The sequence below is a fragment of the Rhinatrema bivittatum genome, chromosome 15 (assembly GCF_901001135.1).
Source record: "Rhinatrema bivittatum chromosome 15, aRhiBiv1.1, whole genome shotgun sequence".
Lineage (NCBI taxonomy): Eukaryota > Metazoa > Chordata > Amphibia > Gymnophiona > Rhinatrematidae > Rhinatrema > Rhinatrema bivittatum.
This window is the reverse complement of record NC_042629.1, coordinates 2,306,694-2,323,478: the sequence shown is the minus strand read 5'-3', so window position 1 is coordinate 2,323,478 and position 16,785 is coordinate 2,306,694. Positions and strand designations below refer to the sequence as shown.

The window sequence follows — 16,785 nt, the reverse complement described above, 5'->3', positions numbered from 1 at the left end:
CACTACCTGGTGAGGTTACTCACACCACGGCTCCTATTCGGCTCCGCAAGGGTCTCTGCACGTAGAGACCATTTCCTTCCACATTCTGGACAAAGCCATATATCCTGTGGTCCTGGGACTGCCGTTGCTACAGCTACACACCCCGCAGTTTGACTGGGTCACCTTACAACTCTCTCGCTGGGGCTCCTCCTGCTATGACAACTGTCTGGAGACCATATTGCCTCTGCCATGCCTGAATGCTTGACTCTCTCTTCCCGGGCCTTCCCCCGCAATACTCTTCATATGCTGATGTGATCTCCAAGAAGGGCCGCGGACACCTTGCCCCGGCATCATCCCTATGATTGCGCAATCAACTTGTTGCCCAACACGGAGCCTCCTCGAGGTAGGATCTACCCATTACCGCTAACACAGACTCAGGCCATGTCTGAGTACATCCGTGAGAACCTGGCCAAAGGCTTCATTCAGCCCTCCAAGTCTCCCGCGGGAGCGGGATTTTTCTTTGTAGGGAAAAAAAAAAGACAGATCACTCCGTCACTGTATCGATTACCGAGGCCTAAACAAGATCACCCTAAAAGACCGCTATTGATTGCCTTTGATTTCGGAGCTTTTCGATAGGCTTCAGGGAGCGAAAATCTTCTCCAAATTGGACCTCAGGGGAGCTTACAATTTGGTCCATGTCCGCAAAGGCGATGAATGGAAAACCACGTTTTAACACACGTGATGGCCACTTTTGAATACCTTGTGATGCCGTTTGGCCTTTGCAACGCTCCTGCAGTCTTTCAGAATCTGATGAACGAGGTCAACGGAGATATGCTTTACCAATGTGTTGTAGTGTACCTTGACGACATCCTAGATTTCTCCCAAAACCTACAAAGCCACCGCCAGGATGTCTCTCGTGTCCTCCAGCGTCTAGGGGACAATCAACTTTATGCCAAACTCGTAAAGTGTTCTTTCAAGCAGGAGACCGTTCCTTTCCTTGGCTACGTGGTTTCCAGTCAAGGGTTCAGAATGGATCCCCAGAAATTGAAGAGTATTCGCGATTGGCCTCAACCTACAAGTCTCAAATCACTACAGAGATTCCTTGGCTTTGCCAATTACTACTGGTCTTTTATTCACCATTATTCTACTCTGACCGCACCACTCACAGCCATGACTCGCAGGGGGGGCCAATCCTTCTCAGTGGTCTCCCGAAGCCATGACCGCCTTCCAGGATCTTAAGACCGCCTTTTCTCCAGGAGCCATGTCTCTGCCATCCGGATTCCAGTCGTCCATTCGTAGTCGAGGTTGTCGCCTCCGACGTAGGAGTAGGGGCATTGTTAGCCAGTACTAGACTACCCATACCTTACACCCGTGCTCCTTCTTTTCCAAACACTTCTCTCCAGCGGAACAAAATTACGTGATCAGGGATAAGGAGTTACTGGCTATCAAGTTGGCCTTTGAGGAATGGCGTCCCTGGCTCGAGGGAGCCCAACACAAGATCACAGTGTATACCATCACAAAAACCTCGCGTATTTACACTGTGCTCAGCGTTTGAACCATTGTCAGGTCCGTTGGGCCCTCTTTTTACCCAATTTAATTTCCTGCAGCACTACCAACCCGCTAATAAAAATTGCCATGCCGATGCTCTTTCCAGGTCCTTCATCGCAGAGGATGTTCCCGACACTTCATGGCACATAATTGACCCTGCTAAGGTCATCCTATCCGCCATGTTTCCGGTGCCACCTGGGAAGATGGTGGTCCCTCGCCAATTACGATGGAGGGTCCTTCAGTGGGATCACGACTCCTTGACTGCAGGACACACTCTCCAAGCTCCAGCGGTTTTAATGGTGGCCTACCATGAAGAAGGACTCACAGGCCTATGTAGAGTCCTGTCCCACTTGCGCCCGCCATAAGCCTACTGTGGAACGTCTGTGGGGACTCTTGCAACCGCTGCCTATTCCAAGTGAGCGATGGACCCATATCACGATGGATTTCATAAGAACATAAGAAATTGCCATGCTGGGTCAGACCAAGGGTCCATCAAGCACAGCATCCTGTTTCCAACAGAGGCCAAAACCAGGCCACAAGAACCTGGCAATTACCCAAACACTAAGAAGATCCCATGCTACTGATGCAATTAATAGCAGTGGCTATTCCCTAAGTAAAATTGATTAATAGCCATTAATGGACTTCTCCTCCAAGAATTTATCCAAACTTTTTTTGAACCCAGCTACACTAACTGCACTAACCACATCCTCTGGCAACAAATTCCAGAGCTTTATTGTGCGTTGAGTGAAAAAGAATTTTCTCCGATTAGTCTTAAATGTGCTACTTGCTAACTTCATGGAATGCCCCCTAGTCCTTCAATTATTCAAAAGTGAAAATAACAGAGTCACATCTACTCGTTCTAGACCTCTCATGATCTTAAAGACCTCTATCATATCCCCCCTCAGCCGTCTCTTCTCCAAGCTGAACAGCCCTAACCTCTTCAGCCTTTCCTCATAGGGGAGCTGTTCCATCCCCTTTATCATTTTGGTTGCCCTTCTCTGTACCTTCTCCATCGCAACTATATCTTTTTTAAGATGCGGTGACCAGAATTGTACACAGTATTCAAGGTGCGGTCTCACCATGGAGCGATACAGAGGCATTATGACATTTTCCGTTCTATTAACCATTCCCTTCCTAATAATTCCTAACATTCTATTTGCTTTTTTGATTGCTGCAGCACACTGAGCTGACCTTCCTTCCTCCAGTGGCAACACCATCATTCGGGTCACCGTCGACCGTTTTTCAAAAATGGCCCACTTCGTGGCTCTGCCTGGCCTCCCTTCAGCACCATATCTTGCTAAATTGTTCATCCGACATATGTTCCGGCTCCACAGCCTTTCTAAACATATCCTCTCACTGCCCGCTTTTGGAGGTCTCTCTTCATAAAATTCAATATCTCGTTAGATTTTACCTCGGCTTACCATCCCCAAGCCAATGGACAAACAGAAAGGACTAATAGGACCTTAAAACAATTTCTGCGGGCCTACGTGAATCTACGGCAGAATGATTGGGCCAACCTCCTTCCTTGGTCAGAGTTCACCCTGAACTCTCATCAGTCCACATCCACTGGTTCGCCACCCTTCCAGGTGATCTATGGACGTCAGCCTCTGCCACCGCTTCCTCTATCTGTGCCCTCACCAGAGGCAGTGTCAACTGCCCAGGAGTTGCATCAACTTTGGAACAGCACTAAGCAGCTGCTCCAGCAAGCTGTCCAAAGATCAAAAAGGTTCTTTGATGCACACCATAGTGAACCTCCCCAGTTTAAACCGGGCGACAAGGTGTGGCTCAGCATCCGGTTTATCCGACTTAAGCTGCCTTCGGCTCGCTTCGTTCCCAGATACATTGAACCCTTTCCAGTGCTCAGGCATTTGGGTTCAGTCACCTACAGACACCAGCTGCCTCCCTCTCTCAAAATCCACATCTTCCACAAATCGCTACTAAAACCCTTGGACTGTCCGGTTCCTCTAAAAAAAACCACCTCAACCACTGTCATATGACGCAGACATCACATACCAAGTCCAAGATGTTCTGGATGTAAGGAAACGTGGTAAAAAGTGGGAATCTCTCCTTTCTTGGGTGGGCTTTGGGCTTGAAGAGAATAGTTGGGAACCTGCCGCCAATATCCTTGATAAAGACCTCATCAGGCAGTTCCATGCCACACATCCTCGAAAACCCAAACCCCTGCTCTCCTCTCTGGGTCTACTCACGGCTGGGGTTAGCCACTACCACCGCATTCCACCTGGTTCTCAAGGCTCCTCATGGCGACCGGGACACCGCCACCAACCACGCTGGCTCCGGGCCTTGCAATGGTGTTAGCCTCAGGGGTGTCCCCGACCGATGACATCACAAGGTTGGGATTCATAAGCACCTCCCTTGCCCTTTGCTAGCTGACTTGGCAACGAGCTCCTTCGCTCTGGTGCTTGCTCCTGTCTCCTCAGAGCCGTGGTTCCTGTATCAGATCTACCTGCGACTCTGGCTCAGGTACCTGCTCCTCGGGGGCCTGCTTGCACTCCAGTTGGAGACCTCGTCTCCAGGCTTCCCATGCTCCTCAGGCTAGCCCCTGCCTGCCAGCTTCCCTGCTCCTCGGGGTTGTCACGCTAACTGCCTAACTGCTTTGGAGACTCGTCTCGGCGCTTCTTCACTCCTCGGGGCAGTGCCTACGTTCTACATCAGTGACTGTACCCTGTGCTTCCCCGCTCCTCAGGGTAGTGCCTCAGTTTCTCTACCAGAGATTCCATCGTGCACAGCCCCGCTCCTCGGGGTAGATTACATCACTACTTCGGAGATTCGACTCGGGCTTCCACGCGGCCAGGCTACGTCATCACACCAGAGCCTCTCTCAGTACGCTGCCCCGCCCCATCGGAGCAGTCTCTGCTGCATTCCTCCAGAAGTTCCTGTCTTGCGCTCCCTGCTTCTCGGGGCCTGCCTAGCGCTTCTCTGTCGGAGATTCCTGCTCTGGTACGTGCATCTCCTGTTTTGCCTGAATACTGTGGGTCCCCTCCGAACTGTGTCTTTGCCCTGCTCCTCAGGATCCCTCACAGTACTCTCTCTACAATCTCCTGCGATCACATGGCTGTGTCACAGGATGCTCTATCTCTCTACCACTACTAGTGTATCTCTTGCTGCAGCTGACCTCGCCTCCCGACGGCGAGGACCTGTGGGGCTCCTCCCCGCAGGTGGTATCAACACTCACCTCGGGCCAAGGGTCCACGAAACCCACGAATCCTAACAGCACTGCTGAGTGACTGTCTGCTTTCCCCCTTATTCTAGTTTAAAAGCTGCTCTCCTTTTTAAAAGTTAGTGCCAGCAGCTTGGTTCCATTCTGGTGGAGCCCATCCTTTTGAAAAAGTCTTCCCCTTCCCCAAAAATTAACCCAGTTCCTTACAAAATGAATCCCTCTTCCCCATACCATCGTCTCATCCACGCATTGAAACTCTGGAGCTCTGCCTACCTCTGGGGACCTGCACCTGGAACAGGAAGCATTTCAGAGAATGCCACCCTGGAGGTTCTGGATTTCAGCTTTCTACCTAAAATCCTAAATTTGGTTTCCAGAACCTCTCTCCCACATTTTCCTATGTCTTTGGTGCCCAAATGTACCACGACAGCTGGCTCCTCCCCCAGCACTGTCTATAATCTTATCTAGGTGACGCATGAGGTCTGCCACCTTCGCACCAGGCAGGCAAGTTACCAGGCGGTCCTCACATCCACGAGCCACCCTGCTATCTGCATTTCTAATAACTGAATCACCAACTATAATGGCCAGCTTAACCATTCCCTCTTGGGCAGTAGCCCTGGGAGACTTGTCCTTAGTGCAAGAGGACAATACATCACCTGGAGAGCAGCTCCTTGCTACAGGATTACTCAGGGAAAAACGCTGAGGAACCTCCTCCAACCCCAGCAAACACTCCAGAATCCTCAGCATCTGTCCACCCAGAGGGCCCCCAGGTCTCATCGGGGCTTCGGTCAGCGGGAAACAATTCCGTAGGGAAATCCCCCTCCCCCCGCTGAGCGCTCCTCAGCTGTGTGAAAGGCATCCAAAATGGCCGCCGTTCCCGTGCTGAGGGGGAACCAGTTGGCCCCTGGCTTCTGCTCATGTCTGTGGGGCTCCTGCGTGGTCTGTGCCTGCCACCCTGCTCTCTGAAGAACCCTCCCCTCCGGGGAGGCAGCGGGGGCACTGGCCAGATGAGATACAGCTGGAAAGCCATGCAACACACAAAGTGCAACGCCCCGCCCACAGCATAATTCCTCAGTGGCAGGCCAACAAACGCACCGAATCTTGAGAGAGAAGGAGGAAAGGAAACCTAAAAAGAATCGCTCACCACCGCATGCACAATCCCTTGTGCTGGCAGGAAACCCTGTTGCAACTGTCCCTTCCCGATGGCTTCACTCCGCCTACCTTTCTTTCTTTGCTCCTCCTCTGACTGTGGATGGACGCCTGGCTGCCATGGCGTCTGCTTACCATACTCTGTGGCATCCCCGGACCGGCTTGGGCGCTGCCTCCTGCCATGCTCCACTAGTACTTTAGAGCGCACGCGACGCGCAGCCCTCACTCTTATTTCCTACTTGGCGCGAACCTCAGGGGCGTCCCCCTGTAATGACGTCACGCTGCCCGGATATTTAAAGCCTACATTGTTTGCTAGCCTTTGAGTTAGCAAGGGGATCTTTACGGACGGGTAATTCCTTACAGATGGGATTCGCTCTCTGTACCCAGCTACTCTGCCTCCAATCTTCCATTGGACTCTTAACGCTAACGGGGTACCCGCTCCTCAGGGGCCTCATTAGCTTTTCAGGTCGCTATCAGGAAACCGGTACTCGCTCCTCGAGGGCCCATGTTCCCTGACTCGCTGCCTGCTCTTACCTTCTCTTCTGCCTGGTGACTCGCCAGAATGACAGCTACTGCCTGGAGACAATACCCTTATTCAATAAACATACACATGCTTACTGTGACTCCAACATCGCTCTAAGCTTCAACAGCAAGAGGAAATGTGGAAAAATGGATTTACACTCACAAAGAGGGGAGTAGCTGGCTTGTTACGGCGGTTACTACCCCAAACCAAATAAGCCTGATACTTCACCTTCAATGCATATACAGCATAGTTCTCTGCTTCAACAGCAGGGGAGAAGAAAAAAGGGTTCGCACTCACAAAGCGGGGAGTAGCTGGCTTGTTACGGCGGTTACTACCCCAAACCAAATGTGTCTGATACTTCACTTTCGATGCATATCCAGCATGGCTCTCTGCTTCAACGGCATGGGAGAAGACTGATACATCACGCATTTCCAGCATAGCTCCCTGCTTCAACAGCAGGGGAGAAGAAAAACAACCATTAAGGACTGTATAACATAGTCTGGGTAAAACAAATAAGCATGGGTGTAGCTTGCTTATTGCGGCGGTTACTACCCCTACTACCCCTAACTAATCAAGCTAGATATTTCAATGGTGGGGGTGGAAGGGAAATAGAACCAAGAGCTAAGAGAAACAGATAAGTATGAGAGAAAAAATGTGTGAAGCTTGCTGGGCAGACTGGATGGGCCGTTTGGTCTTCTTCTGCCGTCATTTCTATGTTTCTATGTTTCTATGCCTGGAAGGATTCGCTATCTTCAACACCAGTGAGTACTACCATCTTCACCTCAGAGCTGTTCCCTGGAACCAGGTACTCGCTCCTCGAGGGCCTGCCTCCATTCCACGTAGGAGATGGCACTACATCTCCTACGTGGAACCACTGTGTGAGTACATCACCTTCAAGCCTCTCAGTCCTCAGGAATCAGATACTCGCTCGAGGGCCTGCTCTCCCTATCCTGGGGTTCTCCATACTGAGGCTTGTGCATATTCCACTGTACTCATTCTCAGTTCTTTCCACTATAGCACTGCTACCGGAGGAGTCGCTGTTCCAGCGCCAGAGGGATACTAGCTCAGCTGGGCTACTTCTACTACTCACCACTGCCACCTCTGGTGGCTTCACTACATTTATTTTATTTATTTATTTATTAAAATTTCTCTACCAATATTTGGTGGATGCAGTCATATCGGTTTACAAGGTTACATAAAAACATTTAAACTAAAAATCAAATCAAAACATTTACAAATAATAAAATGACAATTCTCATAGGTTACAATTCATACAATTTTCATACTGACAGCCTAACAATAAGACATTTGGACAACAACATTCAACACTGTGACCAACTCAGCAATGCTTCACCTCTGCTTTTAGTTCTTTCCTTATTTTGTGGGGGGGGGGGGGGGGGGGGTTGTTTGTTTCACAATTTACTGTCACCATCATGAAATGCTTGTAATAAAAGATCAATCTCTGTGTTTGTGTGTCCTAAGCTGAGCCTGACCTGTGGCCCTCACGAGACTTCCCCCCATGGGCATGGTCAGCTGCCACAGTGTCCAAGGGTCCACCCAAACCTCACTAATTATAACAAACCCTCCCCCACCCTACAGCCCCAGCACTGCCTCCCGCAGTAGGAGCACTGAAGACCAGCTGCCAGCAGAAAAAACTTCTGTCTTTTTATTTTTTGTATAAACTTTACCCAAGGAGCAGAAGAAAAAACAGGAATAAAGCAAAAGAGCTTCTTTCCTGACTTTATGGCAGTGGCAGCAGACTGAAGGAGAGGGAGATGGATCCCCCAGCTATCACACCCCCGGCACCAAGGGGAGCCAAATTTGGGGTTCCCAACCCCTGCTTGCTTGATCCCTACAGCCAGGGAGGATGGTCCCACCAGAAACTAGCAATTCCCTGGGAGGCAGAATTATCCTCCTCTCATTCAATCTTTTTTTTTTTTTTTTTAAGGCTGGGTACAGAACCACAGGTTTTGCACCACCTCCATCTGCTGGAGACAGAGAAATACTGAAGAGTAGCAGGTCACACACCAGATTATAAGGCAGTGCCCGAGTAATGATCTCTGTCTCCATCTGCTGGAACGGAGGCAAAACCCAGGAGTCTGGACTGATCTGGGTACGTACAGGGAAAAAAACTTTATTTAAATGGACTTTTTTATGCATAATATAATACAGTATAAGTATTTCTAATGCAGGTTACATTTCCAGTGTTGAAAACAATGTAGGTAAAATGAGAAGTGAATACAACGTACCATTTTCAACATGCTGTGAAAGCACCAGACTCAGCAGGGCCCACCTCTCTGAACAGGATTCCGAGTAGGTTATTTTTTCTAAGCCACTTTGGCATAGGACATCTGCCAGCATTACCAACTTCGAACCTAATGTATCTCCTTTCAACCAAAGAGAGACTAAAGAGTACTTTTCTGAATCCGAACATGCCTGAATTACAAGAAAAAGATTCTGTATTGGTAAATAATATAAGAAAGACCATGAATCAAAATTGCTTAGTTGTAATAGGTGTTCTCTGATGATAGCAGTGCAACAAGACCCAAATAGTAGTTCTTGACACTATCTTTTCCCCTCCCCAAACCATGAACATGAATTTATTAAACAAAATGCATAAAAACCCACCTTTTGAATTATTTGGAGGAAGATAATCCACCGAAGGTCCATCTAATGAAGAGAACCACAGCCAGTTACATACAAAATACACTGCACAGCTTCAGAAGGTATTTCTTCACACTCTAGGGACACCATATTTAAGAAGAAGGGTGCAGACATAATTTGTATATTCTAGTTCAGTAAATCAGTAAATCATAGATATAGCAGCCATGTTGCATATTTGATACCATCTACTGGACAAAAAATATTTTATATTACATTGACTTTCAAGGCACTTCTCTCATGTATAAAACTATAAAAGATTTCTAGCACGCCTGTCGCTGGGCTAACCAGTCCCCTTCCAAAATTCAATCTAGTCAGCTGATGACATGGCCAGCCAGGATTTCCCCTCAGATGACACAGCTACTTATGGTAAGAGCAGCATTGCGTACTGGCGCTTCTCCACTCGCCACCCCCACCGCCTGCCCCTTCCTATAACTTTGATTTCTATGATTTACTTCAGTTTATTCAGCCTGCACAATATTGTCCAAGTTTTAACAAATTTACAAATATCAGATCAACTAAGCCACAACCTTAGCAAAATCAAAGAACAAAATTAAGAAGAATAATACCCTTGTTAAATCATCTAGGATATTACTTCTTTCTGTATTGCTGCTGCAGCAACGAAGGACACTAAACAATATATCAGCCAAGAAAGCAGGATCACTTTGATAATCTTCTAGCAACCAAACTGTTAACTTTTGATACAGAAACTGGATTGCGGGATTTTCATCCATCAAGTTTACTGCTACATGAGGTTTGGTATGTGCAATGTTTCCTGCAATTTCAGGCTTTAGCAACACCTGAAACACTTTGCCACAGGGAAAATAATTTAGTAGAGCAGCAAGGAACTGCAAGTGCCTCTCTGACTTCTCTTCGTTGATGTGAATCATGCTCAGCTCAGTCAGCTTACAGATCAATGCATCCAGAGGTTCTTTCCGTAAGCAAGAAACATACACTGAGGTAGGCTCAGAGATACATTGGCTCTTCATTGCATAGGGCATACTGTCAATTCTGCCAGACTCAGTGGCACTCTCATTCTGAAATGAAAGGGGCACAGGCTTCACGCTCTCTGTGTTACTTGCAGAGACCTCCTTCTCAGTAAATCTGATCTTTGTGGTTTTTCTCTTGCACTTTTTCTCTGTGTCTTCAGAGTTTTGAAGAATTTGCAAAATACCAGACACACCAACCAAAGTTGTTTCAGATACTCCTAGGGCACCAACATGAACACCACAAATCTGAGAAAGATTGTCCCAAAACAATGCTAGTATTCTCTCGAATGTGGTAGCACTCTGGTCATCATTTAAAGATTCTGCTCTTTTTTCCCAGGAGCTGACAGTGTTGGCTATTTGATAAAATAATGGACTTTGCTGCAGTTTTGGATCTTTAAGTGAGGCATCAATAAGAGGTATCAACTGCAAAAAAAAAAATTCGGATTTAGTAAACAGAAAAGCAAACTACAACAAAATTCTTTAATACCAGAGTCTAACAAGCAATTTCTTGGACATATCAACAGAACTAGAAATCATGCATCTCCATTGACTCACTTCACTGCTCCCCATGACCAGTTTTTATTTTATTTTACAAGACAACTTGTGCAGACAGGTCTTCCTTGACCTGCCACTAGCAATCATTAGAACATGGAATACTTCCTCATTGGATTTTTGGGATTGGGAGTAGTTTTGAGGTTAAATGTTTGCTTTTATAAGAAAATGATACATTTATCCTATAGAGGTATATTATTTGATTGCTTAAGTCTACAATAGAGTAAAGCAGAATTGCTTACCTGTAAAGGATCAGACACTAGGTTTTGCACCTCCGCCATCTGCTGGAGACAGAAAAATACCGGCAGACACTAGGTGGCACCTCAGGGGTATAGGACAGAGTCCGTGAAGTCTTTTTCTGTCTCCATCTGCTGGAGGGGAGGCAAAACCCAGCTGTCCTGGACTGATCCGGGTACGAACAGGTGTTCTCCTAGGACAGCAGGATTTTAGTCCTCACACATGGATGACATCAGCTGGAGCCTGGCACAGAATACTTGTCAAAGTTTCTAGAAACTTTGACAGGCACACTGAGTATGCCCAGCATGCAACTATCCACGCAGGGTCCCGCTCCAGTCTCGTAACATAGAATTACAAATAAATAAATGAATAAACAAACAAACATAGGAGAAACCCAACTCTGCGGGGTGACGGGCAGGTTTCGTGAGGACTAAACATCCTGCTGTCCTAGGAGAATACCGGTTACAGGTAGGCAATTCTGGTTTCTCCTATGACAAGCAGTATGGTATTCCTCCCACATAGATGAATCCCTAGCTACAGGCTGTACCCAAATAATAAGCAAGACCAACAGGCACCCAATCAAGTGCCAACGGGCATAACAACACAGGTGCTATTAGTAAGGGAATGGTGAATAAAACAGAAGATGTCATAATGCTTCTGTATCGCTCCATGGTGAGACCGCATCTTGAGTACTGTGTACAGTTCTGGTCTCCGCATCTCAAAAAAGATATAGTTGCACTGGAAAAGATACAGAGAAGGGTGACCAAAATGATAAAGGAGATGGAACAGCTTCCCTATGAGGAAAGACTAAAGATATTAAGACTGTTCAGCTTGGAGAAGAGACGACTGAGGGGGGATATGATAGAGGTCTTTAAAATTATGAAAGGTCTAAAACAGGTAAATGTGAACTAGTTGTTTACTCTTTCGGATAACAGAAGGACTAGGGGGCACTCCATGAAGTTAGCAATTAGCACATTTAAAACTAATTGGAGAAAATTCTTTTTCACTCAATGCACAATTAAACTCTGGAATTTGTTGTGGCTAGTGGTTAGCTTGTTGGGTTTAAAAAAGGGTTGGATAAGTTATTGGAGTAGAAGTCCATTAACTGCTATTAATCAAGCTGATTTAGGCAATAGCCACTGCTATTACTGGCATCAGTAGCATGGAATCTACTTAATGATTGGGTATTTATTTATTTATTTATTTAGGGTTTTTATATACCGACTTTCTTGATACAGATCAAATCAACTCGGTTTACATAGAACAATAGCTAATTAACAATAACTGGTCAAACCTCAAGAGGAGACAGAGTGGGAGCAGAAAGTAAAAAAGTTACATTATAACAAGGGTGGTCAACTTGGAATTGGAAGTAAAGAGTAGGAGAACCAAGGTAGAGAAATATAAACAGAGAGAAAGGGCTTGAAGCCCACCTCTGGAGATTAACTCTAGCATTATAACTTGATTATGTGACACTCTGATAGTTTATGAATAATATGAGATGGTTGAAACATAGCTTGTACTTGTAGCCTGGATTGGTACTTGTAGCCTGGATTGGCTGGTTGGTACTTGTAGCCTGGATGGGTACTTGGATTGATACTTGTAGCCTGGATGGGTACTTGTAGCCTGGATTGGCCACTGTTGGAAACAGGATGCTGGGCTTGATGGAGCCTTGGTCTGACCCAGTATGGCAATTTCTTATGTTCTTAAGCAGCGGGAAATAGCCTAAACCCGAAAAAAGGGCCCTAGGCAGGAAGAGCTGGGTTCTACAGCTCAAAGAGATTCTGTAGGACAGACTGGCCAAAGCTGCTATCATGTCAGGCATCCCTGTACAAACAGTAGTGAGCAGCGAAAGTGTGGAGGGAACTTCACATCACAGCCTTGCAGATCTCAGTCACAGAAACCGCTCTCCGGTGGGCCACCAAAGCCGCCATGGCTCTGACACAATGAGCCTTTTTATTTATTTATTTTTTATTTTTATATACCGGAGTTCCTGTATCAGATACAAATCACTTCGGTTTACATTTAACAGAAAAACTGCCCTAGGGCTTACACAGAACATGAAACAATGAGCTAATACATTAAGCATATAATAAAATAAAATAAGTAAAACTCATATAATCAATAAATGCATTGATTGGCCCCCTAGCTGTAGTCCTGCTTGCACATAGCAGAAGGAAATGCAATTCGCCAGCCAGTTAGACAGGGTTTGCTTAGCAACCGCAACTCCTAATTTGTTCTTATCAAATGAAATGAAGAGTTGAGTGGACTGTCTGTGACCTGCGGTCCACTCCAGGTAGAAGGCCAAAGATCTCTTGCACTCCAAACTGTGCAGTGCCCGTTCACCCAGGTGCAAATGAGGCTTGGGAAAAAAGTTGGGCAGGATGACTGATTGGTTAAGATGGAAATCGGTCACCACCTTAGGCAGGAATTTAAGGTGTGTATGCAGAACCACCTTATTATGAAAGTGTATGGTGGGTACATCACCAATGCAGGAAGCTCACTGACTCTATTTTATTTATTTATTTAGTGATTTTTATATACCGCGGCACGTAAAGATATACATCACTTCGGTTTACAGTAAACAATAAATTAGCAACATGCTTTACATACAACAGGCTTTACAGGAAGTAAACAAATGACAGCAACAGGCTTTACATAAATAACGGAATTCAGGAGTGCCTAATATAACTACTTTAACTATTAAGAACAAATGCATATTCTAATTCAATAACGAAGCAGGAGAGCAATATATGTAATTAACCTGCTACAGGCCTATTCCAATAGTTAATGTCAAGTCACAAATATTGCAAATAGGAATAGCAGGCGTGAATGGAGAAAAGATAAATTAGCAGATTGAATCAATATAAGGGAGAGAATAGTAACAGGAAACTAGTGAAACGTAAACAAGAAAACGGCATTTCAGATTAATCGATGATCATAGTGTGAAAGCTTGTTCGAACAACCAAGTTTTGAGGGTTTAATGATTTATGGCATAATTCGAGACGCAAGTCCATGGGCATTTTATTCCAGATGTTGATACCAGCTATAGAGAAAGAACGGTCTCTTGTGGTCACGTGTTTGATGTGTTTAAGAGGAGGAGAGGCAAGTTTAGCTTGGTGGATATTTCTTATAGGTCTATTAGATGTACAGAATATAAACTGATCAGAAAACCATTGCATCTCTTGGTTGTGTATAGATTTATGAATGAGGGAGAGAACTTTAAATGTAATCCTGTATGCTACAGGAAGCCAGTGCAGGAACATGAGAGCTGGAGTGATGTGTTCGTGTCGGCGAGTATTGGTGAGTAAGCGAGCAGCAGAGTTTTGTAGCATCTGCAATGGTTGAATAGCGTTTTTCGGGAGACCTAGTAGTAAGGCGTTACAGTAGTCTAGTTTCGGCAGAATTGTGGCTTGTAACACAGTCCAGAAGTCCTGTGGGTGTAAGGTTTAATTCTTTTTAGCGTATGTAGCTTGAAGAAACCATTTTTGATTGTGGCCGAGATGAAATTCTTTAAGGAAAAGTGATTATCAATCATAACGCCAAGGCTGCGGACTTGCTGCAAATGGGGATGGTCTGATGATGATATAGGTGTGGAGTTAGCAGAGGAGTTCTTGTGTGGCGTGATGATGAGGAGTTCTGTCTGTGGTAGTGTTTATAGCAAGACAGTTTTCTGTGAGTAGATTTTTTATTTCAGCAAGGGCCGAATCCCAGGTTTTCATGGCATTAGCGAGTGAATCATAGATGGGGATGAGGATCTGTACATCATCGGCGTATGTGAAATGACGGAGATCCAGTTTCACCAGAAGTCGACAAAGAGGAGATAAGTAAACGTTGAATAGAGTTGATGATAGAGAGGAACCTTGTGGGACACCTTGAGATAGATTTCTGGGTTTCGAGGTTTGGAGTCCCATCTTGACACTGTATGTCCTGTCTTTCAGGAAAGATTGGATCCAGCATAATGCGGTGCCAGTGATGCCAATTTGTGAGAGGAGAGAAAGCAGGGTATTGTGCCGAAGTGACCGAAGTGACCACAATAAAAAAACAAGGCCTTCCAGGTTAGATACTTCAGATTACAGGTACGCAGTAGCTCAAAAGGATTCTTCATGAGCCGAGACAACACCACATTAAGGTCCCAGCAGACCTCGCTTAAAATGCCCCACTATGGGTTGCACAGAAATGGGCGAACCATGCACCCCCCTGGTGGTTGGCCCTGATGGCACTTAGATGTACCCTGATGGAGTTGGTCTTCAAGCCGGTGTAGCAGGTAGTCAAGTAGCCTTGGTGTGGAGCAGGAAAACGGATCTAAGCTGTGACACTCACAACACACTGAAAACCTCCTCCACTTCAGGCCGTAAGACTTCCTGGTGGAAGGCTTCCTTGAAGCGACCAGGACCTGAGACACATCGTCCAACAGAGCAAGGGGCTGCAGGATTAACCTCTCAATATCCAGGCCATCAGTGATAACGCCCTGAGGATGGGAATGCGCAGCCTTGCACTGATTCTTGGAGACAAGGTCGGGGGAAGTTCCCAGACCAATCGGTTCTCGGACAGAGAGATTCCGCAGGAGCAGGAACCAGACTTGCCTCAGCCAATGAGGTGCAATGAGGATCATGGTACCCCTGTCCTGCCAGAGCTTCAGGAGAATCTTCATCACCAGCAGAACCAGAGGATACATATCCAGAAGGCCCTTGCCCCAATGACGGGCAAAGGAGTCCAAGGTTGGTTTACCATCCCCCCGCTACAGGCAACAGAATTGTTCCACCTTGTTGTTGCAGGGGGGAGGCGAAGAGATCCACATCCAGGGTTCCCCAGAGGCAAAAGATCTGATTCGCTACCTCCTGATTTAGGGACCACTCGTGGGGCCAGAAGACTTGACTCAGCTGATCTGCCACCACAGTCTCTGTCCCGGCCAGGTACATGGCACATAGCAGTATGCCCTGAGACTGAGCCCATGACCAAATCTGAACTGCATCCTGGCACAGGAGGAATGACCACATACCTCTCTGTTTGTTGATGTACCACATTGCCACTTGATTGCTGGACGACAATCCCTGAACACCCACAGCACATGACAGATCGCCAGAAGCTCCAGGAAAATGATCTGCCACTGAGCTTCCTGTGCAGACCACTGTCTCTGCATACAGAGTCTCTCCACATAGGCACGGGGACGCATCTGTGGTAAGCACAACTTCGGTAGGGGGACATTGAAACAGAACCCACTGCTCCAAATTGGGCAGGCGCTCCCACCAAGATAAAGAGGTCCTGATAGCCGGAATAACATGGCTGCGTACGTGGAGGTCCTGCATGGCTTGTTGCCACTGGGACCGCAATGTCCATTGAGCTCTGCGCATATGCAAGCAAGCCAAGGAAGTAATATGGACGGTTGCGCCCTTGTGATCCAGCAGTCTGAGTATATGCCATGCCGAGATCTGCTGGCTCCAGTGCCACCACTCCCACAAGGGACACCAGCTGCGGTCGCAAGGAAGGTAAGCTTTGAACATAAGAACATGTCATACTGGGTCACACGAAGGGTCCATCAATCCCAGCATCCTGTTCCAACAGTGGCCAATCCAGGCTATAAAAATCTGGCAAGTACCCAAAAACTAAGGTCTATCCCATGCTACTGATGCCTAGTAATAGCAGTGGTTATTTTCTAAGTCAACTTGATTAATAGCAGGTAATGGACTTCTCCTTCAAGAACTTATTCAAACCTTTTTTAAACCCAGCTACATTAACTGCACTAACCACATCCCCTGGCAACAATTCCAGAGTTTCAATTGTGCGTTGAGTGTCAATTGTGCCAGAGAGTCAATCCTGAGCATGGTCCAACGTAGCAAGGGTCAAAGCCAGAGTCAATCCTGAGCGTGGTCCAACGTAGCAAGGGTCAAGCCAGAGAGTCAGTCCAGTGAGACAAGGAAGGGACCAAGGTACGGTTTAGGATCAGGAACGATGGGCAATGAGGCACATGAAAC

At 46.7% G+C, this 16,785-nt stretch overlaps 1 protein-coding gene across 1 annotated transcript in view; it reads right to left on the bottom strand.

Moving 5' to 3' along the window:
- The window catches only part of LTN1 (listerin E3 ubiquitin protein ligase 1), a 745,678-nt gene that overhangs the window by 563,402 nt on the left and 165,491 nt on the right, over window positions 1-16,785 (bottom strand). Inside the window, exons 7-9 of the mRNA XM_029579179.1 lie at window positions 9,605-10,447; window positions 9,003-9,044; window positions 8,624-8,810 (exon numbers count right to left, since the gene is read on the bottom strand). Coding sequence (XP_029435039.1) covers window positions 8,624-8,810; window positions 9,003-9,044; window positions 9,605-10,447 — 1,072 coding nt within the window. The remainder of the gene's footprint in view (window positions 1-8,623; window positions 8,811-9,002; window positions 9,045-9,604; window positions 10,448-16,785) is intronic.